General features: G+C 40.8%; 1 protein-coding gene across 1 annotated transcript in view; it reads left to right on the top strand.

Annotated features, from left to right (window-relative positions):
- Nucleotides 1–17,622, top strand: part of galnt16 (UDP-N-acetyl-alpha-D-galactosamine:polypeptide N-acetylgalactosaminyltransferase 16) — a 103,003-nt gene that overhangs the window by 34,196 nt on the left and 51,185 nt on the right. Inside the window, exons 3-4 of the mRNA XM_066695075.1 lie at nt 2,258–2,356; nt 3,502–3,569. Coding sequence (XP_066551172.1) covers nt 2,258–2,356; nt 3,502–3,569 — 167 coding nt within the window. The remainder of the gene's footprint in view (nt 1–2,257; nt 2,357–3,501; nt 3,570–17,622) is intronic.

Genomic DNA, 17,622 nt, shown 5'->3' with positions numbered 1-17,622 from the left:
TAATAACTAAGTGATTCAAGGATACTATCCATTCTAGTTGTAAATGTTCCCAAATTTTCAGCTTCAATCACATCGCTGGGCAGTTTGTTCCAGATTGTGACTACTCTCTGTGTAAAGAAGTGTCTCCTGTTTTCTGTATTGAACGCTTTGAAGCCCAATTTCCATTTGTGTCCCTGGGTCTGTGTGTCCCTGCTGATCTGGAAAAGCTCCTCTGGTTTGATGTGGTCGATGCCCTTCATGATTTTGAAGACTTGGATCAAGTCCCCACATAGTCTCCTCTGTTCCAGGGTGAAGAGGTTCAGTTCTTCAGTCTCTCAGTAGGACATTCCCTTCAGACCTGGAATAAGTCTGGTTGCTCTCCTCTGAACTGCCTCTAGAGCAGCGATATCCTTCTTGAAGTGTGGAGCCCAGAACTGCACACAGTATTTTAGATGAGGTCTAACTAGTGCATTGTACAGTCTGAACATTACTGCCCTTGTTTTAAATTAAAATGCTTATAGACTGAATAATATTAGTTTATTCCATATTTTGCATGTATTCCACAGCTCTCTGATGTATGCATTTAGAGGGTTAAGCACACACACAACCCTGGGAAGTCTATGAGGACACAGATTTTAGAATGTATTAATACAGACATATTAAGACATCTTTTTTTTTTTTTTGGTAGGGTGTAGATCTATATTTACAGTACATATCAAAAGTCTACACACGCTTTTTGAAAATGCAGCTTTTGTTGTTGTAAAGGCTGAAATCAAGGCAAATCATGTTAGACCTTTTTCAGCTTTAATAAGTTATTGTAACTAACAATATTTAACAATATAAATCCTATAGAATATCTGTGGACTCACCTAAATAGGGCTGTGTACAGGAGATCCCTCACCGTAGGGGTCAAGCAGTCAGCCCTGTACCATTCTCTTGGTGTCGCCACACATGCACTCGCCCACTTGTTGAGAATATGGTGAAGGATGACTCATCTGACCATTTCACTTTTTCCACATCTCTGTAGACCAGTACTTATGTTTTTTGCACCACTGAACTCAAATGTGCATTTGTCTTTTAAACAGTTTTTATTAAACCTGTGTGAAATACTCTCTCATTCGATATTGTGTTGTTACCTGTATGAGGTAAAATTGACTTGTTAATAGAAGGTTCGTAGAGCATCAATAAGGTATAAATTGCGTTCATTTTATTTTAAGTGGCAATTGACATTTAATTAAATATCTATTGATATGCTATTAAGTCATCTGTTAACACTATATTATGTTAATGTTTGACTCGTTTGGAATGTAGCACCTTTCTGGCACAACACAATCTAAAGGTGAGTACACAAGATAATGTGACAGACAAGGGTAATCACACTGAAAATACTTTATCATCCTTACAGCTACTTATTGGAAGCAGAGTTGATATGAAGTTACTGTAATTATTTCAGAAATATGGGTATTCCATATATTTTACAGTACAAATGTGTTTAGTGTTATTCCAGTTCACTATTGTACAATCTGGTTAGAGATACTGAATTATTAGTGCTGTAAAGATACACCAACCAGTTTGGGTGGTTTTTGAATCACACACATTTCCCACTCCCCTCCTTGGTAGCTCAATGTACACCTATTTTATTCTCTTTGCTCCAGACTGCACTAAATGTTCAATTGAAAAACAATTTAATTTAATGTAACAAAGCCTAAAAAAGTCAAGTGATATTTTACTGTAAAGAACTGTAATGTGTGCAGTACTTCACTGTAAATTATATGGTAAATTAGAGGGATATTTACAGCATTTGTTTATAGTATAATTGTGCTTTCCTTTGTGCTTCATCGCCTGCTGATTAGGCAATGTATTTATATATATATAAAATTAGGACCAGTCTACAACTTGTACAAGTGCACGCAACATGGCTTCCATATGGCATATATAGATATAGCTAATAAACATTCAAGAGAATGCAATAGTGTGTTTGTTGAACACATATAGATTATTAATTAAATAACTATTAAATATCTTTTGACGCCACTCTAAAGTGTTACCAAATAGGGTTAGTTACAAGATCTTATTAAAGGTGAAAAAGGTCTTACTTGATTGTTCTTGATTTCAGCCTTTACATCAACAAGAGCTGCATTTTCAGTAGGGGTGTGTAGACTTGTGATATCCACTGTATATACTGTAAAGAACCACCCAGTTCCCTATTCTACAAGCTCTAATAATTGATTAATAGGTAGTTTCTATATTCTTTATACTAAATGACTTCTCTTTCCAGGTGTGCAGCTGTGACCTTTGACCCCGATCTGCCTCCAACCACTGTGATTATTACCTTCCACAATGAGGCTCGCTCAACACTCCTGCGCACTGTCAAGAGGTATGGTAGGCACAAGCCTTGCACTGTCAGTCCAAAGGAACAAAGAAGTGGAAATAAATCTCATTACATTTGGAGATGAGACTAGCATCTCCCACTAACGTTGCTATAGCAATATTTTTCAGACACCAAAGTAACTGTTGTTCCTATACACCAGTCTTCTTCAAATCCAGTGGACCACAAATTAACTGGTTTTATAGGCCTCAGCTACATTAGACATGGGGAAAGTGGTTCAGTTGGCACAATACATCATAACCTTAACACAGAATGAAAATGAATAATACTACAAAACAATAAATAAGTTTAAGTGATCTGATTCCTCTTTAAAGCAAAACAAGTTGATATGTAAAAGGGGATAATTTGCAAGATTTAGATTCAGATCAGCCTAGCCCCTTAAGGAGGTAATGAATGTAGTCACAGAGATATAAGATGATATAAGTAGCTTGACTCTTGTAGCTTCTTAACAGCTACTGACAGTGAAACAGGTCAGAAGGACAACTTCTGGGACAACTGTCTGGGTCATAACAACATTTGCTATTTCAGCAACACTGACAAACTGATATTTTGTATCTTGTTTAATTGGTCGTTTCAGCTTTCAAGACCTCAGGGTTTACCCATATGGTTTTCCATAGAAACCAGAAAGAGCCAACAACAGGGAACGGGGGCTCCAGATACAAGCTAGAGCAGCTCAGTTAAACTCTTTGCTGGGGGCCTGATTGGGAATGGTGGTGAACCTATAATCAAATTAAATGGAACTGATCTGATTGTTTCCAACACGTTACAAGTCCTGGTCCTGGAGGCAACCCTGAGGTCTTCAAATACAATAACTTAGGCTAGTGAAAACCTTTAGTTGGACTATTTGGACAATAAGAGTTAAAAAAAAAAAAAAAACTTATTCAAGCTCTTAATAAGACAATTTGGCATTAGATAATAGCATTAACATTGTGTCATGCCACCTTATTTTGATTTGTTTCCATCACCAGATGATTAGAACACTAGAGTTAAATTAGTTGAGTCCATAAAGAATTAACAATGCGTGTAATTTCAGTGTTTGATCCAAATTTATGAGCACATTTATGTAAGTGATTATGCAGCCTATTGAGTGTTGTTCCAACAGGGTTATGGTATTCTCTCTCTGTCTCTTTCAGTGTTCTTCTCCGTAGCCCAGCCAGCCTCATCCAGGAGATCATTCTCGTGGACGATTTCAGCACTGACCGTAAGTGTCTGTTCCTTAGGAAACAGGTACTGCAGAGGCAGGTGTATGTGGGAGTCATTCTCACAGACAATGGCTTAGGATATTTAGTAAGATTGAGTAATGCTGGAGGTGTATCACTTACACAAGTTTACCATTGGACATTTTCTTTAGGATTCTTGCACTTTTTACATTGTCAAGAAGATGAGAGGTTCAGCAACTGGAGATTCCAAATCAACAAACAAACAAACAAATAAAGAACGAAACAAAGAAAGAAATTGAGTACCGTAGCGTGGTCCTGTGGTAAAAATGTAATTGTCTGTATCTGCATCTGCCCTTGAAAGGAGATTGCACTGACAGGAATTTCCTATGAATTACATTCTCTGCTGACCATATGTTTGCCACCATAGAGCAGAATACACATTTTCTCTCCTGTCTGGACAGCTGTTGTGAAGAACAGCTCATCTCATGTTCAGCAAAACACTCACTTGCTGATTCATTTTCAATTGCACGTCACTTGATTAATAATGTTCACATTTCTCAATGTCCTTTCACAGCAGGTGAAGTGGCTTATATATTCTGAGAGCGAGAGGTCATACTGTATTGCTAATTGTGTTGCTTTTTTCCTAGTAGGCCTAATTATTGTTGTTAGGCCTATTAAGTTAGAACATTCCTAATAATAATAATAATAATAATAATAATAATAATAATAATAATAATAATAATAATAATAATAATAACAACTGCTGGACATTCTTGTAACTGAGATTAATGTTTTGCATAGATCCAGGGTGTTACCTGCCTTGCACTCTTTGTCCAGCAGGTTAGGCTGTGGTTCTCTGTGACTCTCTTCAGGATAAAGTGGTTATTGAAAATGAATAGATGGGTTGATGAATATCTGCCTTAATATATTTCTACATTTTTATTACCTTTTTTTATGTGAAATGTAAGGAATGCCTATTTTCATTATATCCTAACTGAGCATTGAATTAGAAAAAGGTTAGAAAGGGGGCTCATAAACCTGACAGTAAACATACGCAAATGTATTCATATTTTAAAGTAAAAAGCACATTCCACTATGTGGCAATACTGTGATTTCTCAAAGCCTGGTGACACCAAAAATAATGTACTAATGTACTAATGTGGCCATACACTTACACATTCTCTTATACTAAAGTGCTAATAAACTCTGGTTTTACAATAACTAGTTCTAAAGAACAATCATAACCTCAGTGTTGCAGCCAGGGAGAGACAGAGAGAGACTGGTATAAGTATATACTGTAGCATAGCCAAGGTGTGGTCGAATGTGGCAGTTGCCCAATCAGGATTGCCATCGCACCCCCCTCCACCCGTCTCGTCACTTCGTCAGCACTGTTGTCCTCCCCCCACCCCATTTGTCATGTGCAAAGTGCATCTGCCAAAATACTACATTAAATGGAGTTTGCCTTGTTTATCTACATGAAGAGCAAATATAGAAAAAAGCCTGGATGTATAAAACAGAACTGTGTGTGAAAGTCTGAAATCAAGCAAGAGTTTGCCAAAAATAATCTTGGCTTATATTTCAGTGTAGGGTGTTTCATCTAAAGATACTGTTTTTGTTTATTTGATTTAATTAGCAAGAATTTTCAAACAAACAACACATCATGGCCACCGATTTTCATTAGAACCTGTGAAGGAGCCCTCCCAGCTGCTCGATGGGGGAGAGACAAAGTTGTGGGAATACAAAGGAGTAGTGCAAAAAAACAATACATGTAACCAATACATGTAAACCACAAAATTACCTAATTGAATAGGATTACTTAGCAAACTGGACCAGAAGTGCTCTGTAAGGACCCGGCAATGTCTCTATCCACATTGGCTGAGAAGGTTGGTTTTAGGATAAACCACTTGAGGCAAGGATCCATCTAGCTGCCCCATCAACACGAGATTTGGAGTCACTGGGTCTGGGTCCGAAATACTGGAGGATACATACCCCAAAGGCTTTGCATTTAAGATACCTTCTACTTATGTAAGGACTGTCCTCAGAACTTATTCTGTCACCAATTGGGCACTCACTGTGGTATAGAGCCCTTTCTTAACAGAGCGAATCTCTCTCTGCAAAGCTCCTCCAAAATGCGGTGCATTGGATAGTTATTATTATTATTATTATTATTATTATTATTATTATTATTATTATTTGTATTTCATGGCAGACGCCCTTATCCAGGGCGACTTACAAAATATAAGTGCAATACAAAGTGCAATAATACAGTTCAGGCATCAAACATTACAAATTCAAATGTACATTATACAAAGCAATTCAAAGCATAATACAAATTCCAATCAACACAAGTAAATACAATGAGTGAGGTCACACATCCTGGAAAGTAAAAGCTAAGTGCAGTCAAGATGTCAGGTCATAGTCAAGGGCTACGGGAAAGGGAGCAAAGGAGTAATCAATAATACAAGTATTAGTAACGCAAGAAGCATGATAAAATGTTGTAAAGTGCTATCTTACACGGATTAAAAGGACTAATATTACAAGTACTGTCTGAAAAGATGTGTCTTGAGGAGGTCAAGGACTCTGCTGTTTTGACTTCGGTGGGAAGGTCGTTCCACCATTCAGGGGCCAGGGATGAGACGGAGCGGCTCTGGAGGAAGGAAAGTGGAGAGGAGGCAGAGTTAGACTTCTGACACCGGAAGAGCGCAGTGGTCTGGAGGGGATGTATGGGGAGACGAGGGTCTGAAGGTAACTTGATGCAGTGTGGTCAAGACAGTGGTAGGTGAGGGTCAGTGTCTTGAACTGAATGCGTGCCGGTATCGGGAACCAGTGGAGGGAGCGGAGCAGTGGAGTAGCGTGTGCAAATCAAGGCAGAGATAATATCAGACGAGCCGCAGAGTTCTGGATGAGCTGGATCGGCGGGTAGTAGTTGCAGGCAGGCCGGCCAGGAGGGAGTTGCAGTAGTCCAGGCGGGAGAGGACCAGTGACTGGACGAGCAGCTGAGTTGAGTAGTCGCTGAGGAAGGGTCGGATTCGGCGTATGTTGCTCAGGAAGAATCTGCAGGTGCGTGTTAGCGTGGTGATGTCCCGGGTGTAGAAGAGCGCATGATCGAGGGTCACTCCTAGATTTTTAGCGGAAGAAGAAGGAGAGAGTGTGGTGGATTCCAAGGGGATTGTGAGAGAGATCAGCAGAAGGTGAGGAAGAGTGGGGGAAAAAAGAGGAGATCCAATTTGGAGAGGTTGAGCTTGAGGTGGTGCCTTGGGGTACGCCTGTGAGGAGAGGTTGGGGGTGGATGAGGAAGCTCACCATGTCACTTGGTAGGTCCAGTCGTTGAGGTAGGAGGAGCACCAGGTGAGAGCAGTTCCAGAGATTCCAAGGTCAGTGAGACAGGAGAGGAGGATGGAGTGATTGACAGTGTCAAATGCTGCGGAGAGGTCAAGGAGGATGAGGACTGAGGAGAGCGAGGCACACGAGCACAGCTGAGGGAGTCAGTGACTGCCAGGAGAGCCGTCTCAGAGGAGTGAGCTGTGCAGAAGCCGGATTGCAGAGGATCAAGGAGTGAGTGTTGGGACAGAAAGGCAGAGAGCTGACAGTGGACCGCCCGCTTGAGAGTCTTTGAGAGGAAGGGGAGTAGGGAGACAGGGCGGTAGTTCTGAGGAGAGGTGGCATCAAGGGATGGGGATGACAGCAGCTTGTTTAAAGGCAGAGGGGAAACAGCTAGAGAGGAGTGAGGAGTTGAGAAGAGAGGAGATGAAGGGGAGAAGATCAGGAGCGGTCCTTTGGAGGAGGCGAGAAGGGAGAGGGTCCAGGGCACGCGTTGTAGTTTTGTGACGTTGGAGGAGAGAGGAAACTTCAGAGGTGATAGAGGTGAACTTCCAACGATAGAGGTGAGAATGAGGAAAAGGAAGCTTGGTTAGTGGGAGGTTTGGGTGAGATGGGAGAGGAGGGGGGACTGTTGAAGAGCTTGCTGATGTCTGCGATCTTGGAGGAGAAGAAGGAGGCAAAATCATCAGCAGTTAAAGATGAGGGAGGAGAAGGTGGAGTAGAGTTTGCGGGGGTTGTTGACAGTGGATTCAAAGAGTGACTGGAAGTAAGACTTCTTGGCTTAGATGAGTGAGGAGGAGAATGTAGACAGTAGACAGTAGAGAGTGTTTGGCCAGCTGCTGCTGCAGGCCTGGCGACAAGGCAGTGAAGGTCTTGCACAGCTTCCTCTCTCCTACTCTAAAGTGTGTTCCCTCATCAGAGAACAATTACGCAGGCATCCCCCGATGGGCGATGAATCTCCTGAGCGGTCACTTCTAATAGTTGCTTCAACATATTGCACTGGCTTGCATCTGAGACTTGGGGACCGGACACCGTAGATGTGACACGGCAGAAGGTGGGCTTATGGAGCTCTTGATGTGTCCTCCTCAGGTTTGGTGGTCGGACTTCCTGGCCACTAGGCGGGACTCTAACAGAGGAATGATGGTTCCTGGCTCCATCTGTTGACCTCAGCCTCTGCTGGATTCCTCATTACAGGCTTGTAACAGATCTTGAGTAAGGAGGGGTTCATCCCTATCCCTTTTTTTATCGCAGCGACGTTGGACCAGCACAAGAACTGTTCGTCGGGATCTTCATGAAATGGGTTTCCATGGCCGAGCAGCCACAAACAAGCCTAAGGTTACCATGAGCAATGCCAAGCATTGCCTGGAGTGGTGTAAAGCTCACCGCCATTGAACTCACTGCCATTGGAGCAGTGGAAACAACGTTTTCTGCAGTGATGAATCACGCTTCATCATCTGGGAGTCCAACGGACGAATTTGGGTTTTGCAGATGCCAGGAAAATGCTACCTGCTAGAATGCACAGTGCCAACTGTAAAGTTTGGTGGAGTAGGAATAATGGTCTGGGGCTGTTTCTCATGGTTCAGGCTATGCCCCTTAGGTCCACTGAAGGGAAATCTTAACTCTACAGCATACAATGACATTCTAGATGATTTTGTGCTTCCAACTTTGTGGCAACAGTTTGGGGAAGGCCCTTTTATGTATTAGCATGACAATGCCCCTGTGCTCAAAGTGAGGTCCATACAGAAATAGTTTGCGGCAGAATGGAAGCAAATCCGTGCAGCAATGTTCCAACATCTAGTGGAAAGCCTTTCCAGAAGAGTGGAGGCTGTTATAGCAGCAAAGAGGGGACCAACTACATATTAATGCCCATAATTTTGGAATGAGATCAGAGGACATGCAGATGAGTGCTTTATCAGGTGCAAATCTTCAATTGTTTACATTTTGTGACAACTGCTCAAAAATGTATAATGGTAATAATATATCAATATATGTTGTGTAGAAAATCACGTGTTTCAGCAATCAACACGACAATAATTTTCACAATGAATTATTTTATTACAAAGCCCAGACTGTCGTCTATATTATATTCAGTATAGCCTACTACAAACTGCTATTTTGTAACATATAAGGATGGATATGCAAGAGAAATTCACATAGCCTGTTCAGATATATTTACTTTCGAATTGCAAAAGTACAGATTTGTGTTTTTCTAACTTTAGTAGTGCCATTATACATTTGAGGTTGGTATGATACACAATGTTTTCTCTAGTGAGACAAGTACAACACAGATCAGTATTAGGAAAGTTCTACTGTGTTCTCTAGTAATCAGAGTGTTTGTTCAGCAGATGACTGTAAAGAGTGAGAATCTATTTAAAGTATGTCATAAGTATGTCAGTGTTATTCTTATGCATCTGCATTATTGGCAGCAGAGGCTATTCAAAGGGAAATAATATTCAGTTGTGGGCTGACACCTGGCAGATTAAATTCAATGTGGACAAGTGCAAGGTAATACATGTGTGACGTCCTCAAGGACTAAAGGAAAGGATCCAAGTGCAGGCTTAGATATGGAGCAGATAATCCGATAAGGGCAAAACGAGAGAGAGTTAACATGGACAGTCCAAGGTCAATCGATCAGGTGAACAGGCTAGTAGGGAGATCCAAAAAGGGGTAAACGAGAGAGGGTAGCAAAAGGTCAAATACACGGTTACGCAAACAAGAAACAAGGCTCAGAATTGATCCCAGAGAGAATGCAAGACTTTGCAGAGAAGCTAGAAAACAGGGGTTTAAATACTGTGTAGCAAAGAGGGTTTGAACTGGGGGAATGAATGACTAACCAATGACAGGAGAGGAGGACAGAACAGGTGCACCTGGAAGGAAAGAATGTGGAAGAACTGGTTGAACTGGACAAAGGAAAGGAGAAGCACTAGAGTTAGTATTCGGGAGAGGGAGACCTCTGGTGGTGAACTAAGGTAGAAGCAGGGGAGACCGTGACAACATGCAGGTAACAAAAATGTGCACTAATTACACTATGGGAGGAATAGAACTAGATGACGTATCGCATGAGAAAGACCTAGGTGTCTATGTGGACTCCTCACTTTCTCCATCCAAACAATGTGGGGAAGCAATAAAAAAGGCAAACAAAATGCTAGGGTATATTGTCAACAGTGCATAATTTAAAACAAGGGATGTAATGTTAAAACTGTACAATGCACTAGTTAGAGCTCATCTGGATACTGTGTGCAGTTCTGGGCTCCACACTTCAAGAAGGATATCGCTGCTCTAGAGGCAGTTCAGAGAAGAGCAACCAGACTTATTCCAGGTCTGAAGGGAATGTCCTACTGAGAGACTGAGGGAACTGAACCTTTTCACCCTGGAACAGAGGAGACTACGTGGGGACTTGATCCAAGTCTTCATATTCATGAAAGGCATCGACCACATCAAACCAGAGGAGCTTTTCCAGATCAGTAGGGACACACGGACCCAGGGACACAAATGGAAATTGGGCTTCAAGGCATTCAAGACAGAAAACAGGAGACACTTCTTCACACAGAGAGTTGTCACAATCTGGAACAAACTCCCCAGCAATGTGGTTGAAGCTGAAAATTTGGGAACATTTAAAAATAGACTGGATAGGATCCTTGGATCAATTAGTTACTAATGAACACCAAATAAGCATGATGGGTCGAATGGCCTCCTCTCATTTGTAAAATGTTCTTTCTTATGTTCTTAAGTTAATAGGGGAGGTTCCAACTAATGGAATAGTGTGGTCTGGTCTTAACCAGGTTTCAGTCAATGTGAGTACATCTATGTGCATGATAGTTATGATATCATTTATTAAGGCTGCTTTGCTAGGTAGCGAATGGATGTTTAAGACTGCCAACTTACACATGGGAGAAGTAGTGTGGCAGGTAATTTCTGTTTTATAGTTTTAACTTTTAGTAGATTGTTGAAGCGAGGGCCCCGAGAGGAAGGAATACATCCAAGGCTAAGACAAATTACTGTTTTAATAGGATAACTATTAATTTTGTTGGTATAGCTAATATTTAATTTCAAGACTATGTAGTTTATTGGATGACCCCAGGCAGGGATCTAGGATCGGGGTCAGGCTATGCTGAGAGTTATAGGCAGACTGCAGTGTAGGACTGAAGAGCCAAGTTTTTAAACAACTAGCTGTATTATCAGATAACATTTGGGCTCCTCTCCAGCTGGAATGGAGCCCATCTCTTTTGTATAAGCCAGGCCTTTCCCAAAAACAATCTAATTTGTTCAAAAAGGGGAATTATTTGATGCACACCAGCTTGTCAACCAGCTGTTTAGAGAGGAGAGCCTGCTGAAGGCCTCATCCCCTCTGTATAATGTTGGTAGAGGGCCAGAGACAATTAGATTCTGACATCATTTTTTCATAGCAATGTAAAGTTTATTTTTAAAATCTCTGATTGTCTATGTCTAATATCATTAGTGCTGTAAATCATATGACCTTATTTTGGCAAATATATACAGAAATGCATATACCTTCCTAACTGAGAACGTAGATAAATTACAGTTTGGTGCCGAAACCTGGGATAAGAAATCAAATATGAGTGACGAAGAGTTGACCGAACGTTGGGTGGAGAGAATGAGGTGAAAGCGTGGAACAATACGAGGTTCCACTACTTGACTGTTGAATCAGATTGATGCGGAAATACTGGTATGCTGTCCAGTTTATCTGTGAAGGAGGACAGTTTGCTTGAGCTTGACCAGATAATTGAATCAACTACACTGCTAGAGGAATTGTAAGCGGAGGTAGAAAGAACGGAGGAATACAAAGAGCGTGTGATCATGCTGAGAACTCATGCGCAGATATGGATCAAGAGACAGGAGCCGGAGAGGGTGAGTAGTGCACAGGATAGCGCTGTGGGTGTAAGTGTTAAATCGGACAGAAATAGACACTCAGTAAAGTATAGAGAAATATAACGGGGATGTTAGCCTGTGGCGGGAGTTTTGGAATCAGTACGAGACTGCTATACACAATAATGATGCGCTTTGTAAGAGAGAGAAATTTACTTACCTGAAAACCTACCTAACTGGAACAGAACTCAGGCAGCGTTGAAAGACTGACAAGGGCCCTTGTTGCTGTAGAGAGCACTTTCGGATGGTCAGTACAAGGACCGTTGTCAATGTCAAGTGTAACTGAGACCATGTACATGCACATCCAGTTGTTCTGGGAAATTGAGTCTCTGGGCATCACAAATGAGAACACAGAGAAACCAGAGGATGATGAAACCCTGCTGAGGTTCGAGAGAACAACTACCTTCAGACATGGGCGATATCAAGTGGAGTTGCCATGGCGACAAGAGCAACAAGGACAACTACAGAATCACCAGAAAAAGGTTGGAGGGCCTTAAGAGAAGACTGAAAAGGGATGTGACATAAAACAGAAGGTACAATTAAGTAGTGGAGGATTACTTACAACAAGGAATGGCGTAGGATGTGCCAGAGGACGGAGCATCAATGTCGAACAGTGTGAAATATTACCTACCTCATCATCCAGTACTAAGAGAGGATAAGTTAACAACCGAGCTAAGAATGGTGTTTGACGCTTCATCCCATGAAGATGGCTGCCCTTCACTAAATGACTGTCTGCTGACAGGACCAAATCTGAATCTAGACCTGCTTAGTATCCTGATAAGGTTTAGACTGCACAAGATCACTTTCATGGCTGATATAAAGAAAGATTTCCTACAGATATCCCTCTCAGAAAGAGACGCCATGAGATTCCTCTGGTTCACCGGCCCACCAACCAAAGACAATGACAAAAGGTTGCATGTGCTAAGAATGACAAGAGTCATGTAGGGTCATTAAGAGAGTCACTTTATGTGGATGATTACATCTCTAGTTCAAGTAACACAGAAGAGGCGTACCAGGTGACAACTACTGCTAAGCAGCTGCTGTCGGCTGCAGGCATGGAACTCTGCAAATGGACAACCAACTCTCCTGAGCTTCAAGCAGAATGGGAGGAGAATTCACCTGACCACCAGATGGCAACAGAGCTACACAAGCAAGAACCACACGGCTCAGTACTGAAGGTGTTGGACCTAGTCTGTAGGCCAGAAACCAATGACTTTGTGTTTGACCTCAGGCCGCTACTGAATTCTAAAGGACAAACAGAACACTAGTAAGAGAAGCGTTCTGCAGAGCTCTGCACGAACCTTTGATCCTTTTGGTTTCCTGACTCCTTTCACCATTCGAATAAAGTGCTTGTTCCAAGAAATGTGGGAGAGAGGGATAAACTCGGATGAGGATCTGAAACCTAATCTGACATGAGAATGGCAATAGTGGTGTTCAGAACTTTCGCAGCTACACCAGCTTGCCATAGCAAGGTGGTATAAAACAGACATGCAGCAGCAGAACAGAGAGAGACTGAAGATACATGTGTTCTGCGACGCCAGTGTAGCGTAAGGTACACTTATAAATTTCAGTTAAAGAAGTGAATTTAAGTATCACCTTATCAAGAATCCTAGAATCTTGTAGAACTAAATTTCTGAAATAATTGGATGCAGACACCAATTCCAAAGATATAAATTCTCAAATTTATTAAAAACAAAGATAAAATGTAGCACTACACTAGTTATACAACAAGGGAAAAACTAATTAAAATTCACTCAACTCAACAAATCAAAGACCAATCACTTCCGTGACCAAATCAAAGAACATGGAATCGCATATGATAACACACAAATCATTAAACAAAATTACAAACACATTGACTACAATACCGGTTAGTAGTAGTAGTAGGTGAGTCTCTCATTAGTATTGTTAGTCGGACATTAAATAACTAATGCAGGTTAGTATTTAAGTCAAATAACTTCTCGTTATATATATCAGTCTCATTTACGTTTGGGTGCCGAGAAAGATTCTATCATTTCTTGTTACCACAATTCTCCCTAATTGATTACTGTTCAATGATTAAGGATAGGCAGGGCCACCTATAATCTAGTGTCTATTAACGTGTGTCAATTTCAGACTAAACAGTTAAACAGGAATGAGAAGATATTTCTCGGCGTTGACAGGTTTTATTTCTAAAACTGTCAAACAAAACAGTTTAATGCAGCACTCATTTATATTTAAGAAAGTACTAAATGATATTACACATTCTAGAGTTTATGACTCTCAGAATAACATTTCTAATTGATTTCTCAAATGTCATGAATGATAAACTCCAAACTGTTAAACTGTTAATCTGAACTTCGTCGCAGAGAGGCCTCTCTGCCTTCGGGATCAGATAAATGCACACGGCACGAGGTTCCATGGGGTGGAGCAAGGTCCGTGTGGTTTGCAACAAAGGCAGTCTGGTTTTGGCTTTGTCCAATAACTTTCACTACAGTCGATGCTCCTGGAAGTTGGGGTTTCACGAAAGTAGAGTGTTTTCCAAACAGATTTTCCACTGAGTCTTTGAGGAAAGCAGGGCCCCGTTTGTTTCCAAGGGTCAAGTTTCTTAAGACTCAATAGCTAATGACTGAACACTTTCGTATTGCAGTCGACTTAACAGAGCTAAGTTGAGTTGAGGCAGTGAGTTACCGGTTCAGATGAGAGAGAGAGAACAAGTGCTGTGTGTTGCCTTTTTATACCCTTTTAGATCATAGGCGATTGGTTCTTGAGTGTGCGAGGTTGGACTCTTGTTTCAGACCCCAATCTCATATTGGAGGAGGCTTGATTTATGTCAATCCATGCCATCTTTTGGAAATTTTGGGGAAGAAGTCTTCTTTAGATCAGAGCTCCAGCTCAGGGCTAGAATGCTCTTATCACAATACACCCCCCTCCCTCTTAACGCTACACCAGCGAGAAGGCTTACAGGGCAGTGGATTACCTGAAAAGTGAAACAAAAGATGGAGAATGGGTTACAAGTCTAGTCACGTCAAAATCCAGAGTGGCTCCATTGAAGAAGATGACACTACCACGTCTGGAACTGATGGGAGCAGTTATAGGAGCGAGACAAGGACAAACCCTGATGAAGACATTGAAAATGAAAGAAACAGAGCTCAAAATGTGGACAGACTCAATGATAGTGTTGCACTGGATTTGCAGCTCAGCTCAAAAATGGAAGCAGTTTGTTGCAAACCGAGTAACAGAGATCCAGTCCCTGACCAACCCAGAGTCATGGTCACACTTTGAAGGAAAGATCAATCCAGTGGATCTACCCACAAGAGGCCAAACTATTCAAACTTTGACACAGAGCCAGCTTTGGTGGAATGGACCCAGTTTTCTGTCATCACATGATCAGTTGGAGCAGGCCGATGAACAGATCCCAGATGAAGAAGTGAGTACTGTACTTAAGTCCACTTACCAGGTCACTGTGCAGCTCACTAGCAGTGACACATCAATCACTGAATCAGTATTGGTGAGTCACCAAAATCAGAGATCTGAAAGCATTTCTGGATGAGCATGGGTTACAGTGTGGGAGGAAGGCTGCAACAGTCAGACTTCACGTACAGAGAGCAGCACCCTTGGATTCTGCCCAGCAAACACAGATACTCTAAGTTGCTAATCCAGCACCTGCATCAGAAAGTTATGCATTCAGGAGTTAGAGACACTTTAGTACAAGCGAGAGAGAGGTACTGGATCATGCATGCCAGACAATTAGTAAAGAGCATTGTGCCAAGATGTACAGTCTGTAAAAGATTCAAGGCAAGGGCTGGACAGCAGGTGACTGCGCCTCTGCCAAGAGACAGGATAACTGAATCTCCACCATTTAAAGTCACAGGTGTGGATTTTGCTGGGCCGCTCTATGTGAAGGCGGGGGGTTCTGTAAAGAAAGCATACATTGCATTGTTCACTTGTGCTGTAACCAGAGCAGTACACTTAGATTTGCTATCAGACCAGTCAACAGAAAACTTCCTGCTAGCTCTGAAAAGGTTAATTTCAAGAAAAGGATTATGCAAGGTCATTTATTCAGACAATGCCAAAACATTCAAAAGAGCTGACCAGGACTTGAAGGAGCTGTGGAGGTCAATCAAGGATCCACTGTTGTTGGAGTTCTTCTCAGAGAAAGGCATCACCTGGTGGTTCATAGCTGAACTTGTGCGTTCAGTGAAAACATGTCTCAGAAAGGTCTTAGGGAGAGCATCGCTTACATTTGAAGAAATGTTCACCATCCTTACAGAGGTTGAAGTGATAATAAACTCAAGGCCTCTCACCTATGTACACAACAAAGTGGATGAACCACGTCCTCTGACGCCGGCTCACTTTTTGCCGAGGGGTACAGTGGGGCCAGGAGAATTAGAGGACGAATTAGGGTTTCTTACAGACCGAGTCTAGCTGACTTTCAACCTCTTTTATGTTTCTAAGAGTATCTATGTGCAGACTTCCTTGCACAAAGCCATAGCCATAGATTGTTAAGCCCTCCTGCAACATCAACAATGGGAAGTGTTGTCTATTCATTTTTAGCGATGTATAAAGAATAAGTATTGAGAAGTGTTGATATATCAAAAATAAGTAATAGTGTCTTGTGCTATTGAATTGATGTTTAAAGACTAAAAGTAATTATGAAGCTTACCATTGTTACGTTTCTATCGTCAAAAAGAAGAGGAATGAGAAATGCCCTAATATTAAGAAAGGGAAATATTGGAAATAAATAAATACATAAAAATGAGTTATCATTACTTATGTTTAGAAACAGAAATAAAAAATATGTAGCCATTACTTATTTTGCTTAAAAAACTAAATCCAGAATAAGAAATGGGTATCCATTATTTAGTTATAGAAAAAGATAAAAATAAGTAATCATTTCTTGTTTTTTGAAAAATCTGAAATAAGGAATAAGTAACCATTTAGTAATTTTTTTAAATGAGAAATAAGGAATAAGTAATTATTATATATATAAATTTCACCTATAGTTGTAGCTCCTTTAGCATGTAGATTGTAACTAATAAAGCAACCATTTAATTATTATGCCAGATTATATTACAAACTGCATTTGTAAAAAACATAATTTAAAACATACTGGACTTTGGAGTTTGCTTTGACAAACCTATAGCTTTTTATTCCTAAGTGCCCTGAGAAATCTTGGCAGAAAGAGAACTGACTTAAAGGAAAAATGTATTAGTACCACTGTATAGGTATACTAACTGGGCAGTACCTTAGGAAAGCGAAGCTTTTGTTGTTGTTGAAAATGATACCGAAAAATGTTTTTTGAAAGAAAGGTGTAACCGACAGGGTTAGTGTTGTCAAAACACACACATTTGAAATGGAATACTTCACTTCTTAATTACTTGGAATAGTTCTTAATTCAGAGCTCAATTAATTGAAAATACATTTTTGAAAATGCATGTAGGTGATCTCTTGCATATTTAATTTTTGCTAAACACTCAACTGACATGGTAAGTGTATCATCTCAAATATGTTATACTCTAATTAATTAAAAACTTTGGTGAGTAATAAAATCCCTTTCAGTTTTATTTCTGGTGAAATATTCCACCTTAACAAATCCATATTTTTCTATGGTTCCCAGGAGTATTCCATATCTCCCTATTTTGTGAGTGAATTTATAGTTTGCTGTGAATTCATAAAACTTAAACATGTCAGACACTTTGAACTTGTGTATTGCAAGATATAACCAATCAAAGTATTGAAGAAGTGTTGTCACAGGAACGTTTATCCATGTGGTATCCTATACTATGCTCAGACAAGTGAAATTAACTCAAGCATTACAGAACCTGCCCAGCTTGGATACTAGATACTTTGGCTTTGACTCAGATATCTTCAGACTTGGAGGAGGAGGTTGGCTGCTATACAGAA

The sequence above is a fragment of the Amia ocellicauda genome, chromosome 21 (genome assembly GCF_036373705.1).
Source record: "Amia ocellicauda isolate fAmiCal2 chromosome 21, fAmiCal2.hap1, whole genome shotgun sequence".
Taxonomy (NCBI): domain Eukaryota; kingdom Metazoa; phylum Chordata; class Actinopteri; order Amiiformes; family Amiidae; genus Amia; species Amia ocellicauda.
Note: the sequence above shows the minus strand (reverse complement) of the source record. Positions and strands in the feature narration are given on the sequence as shown.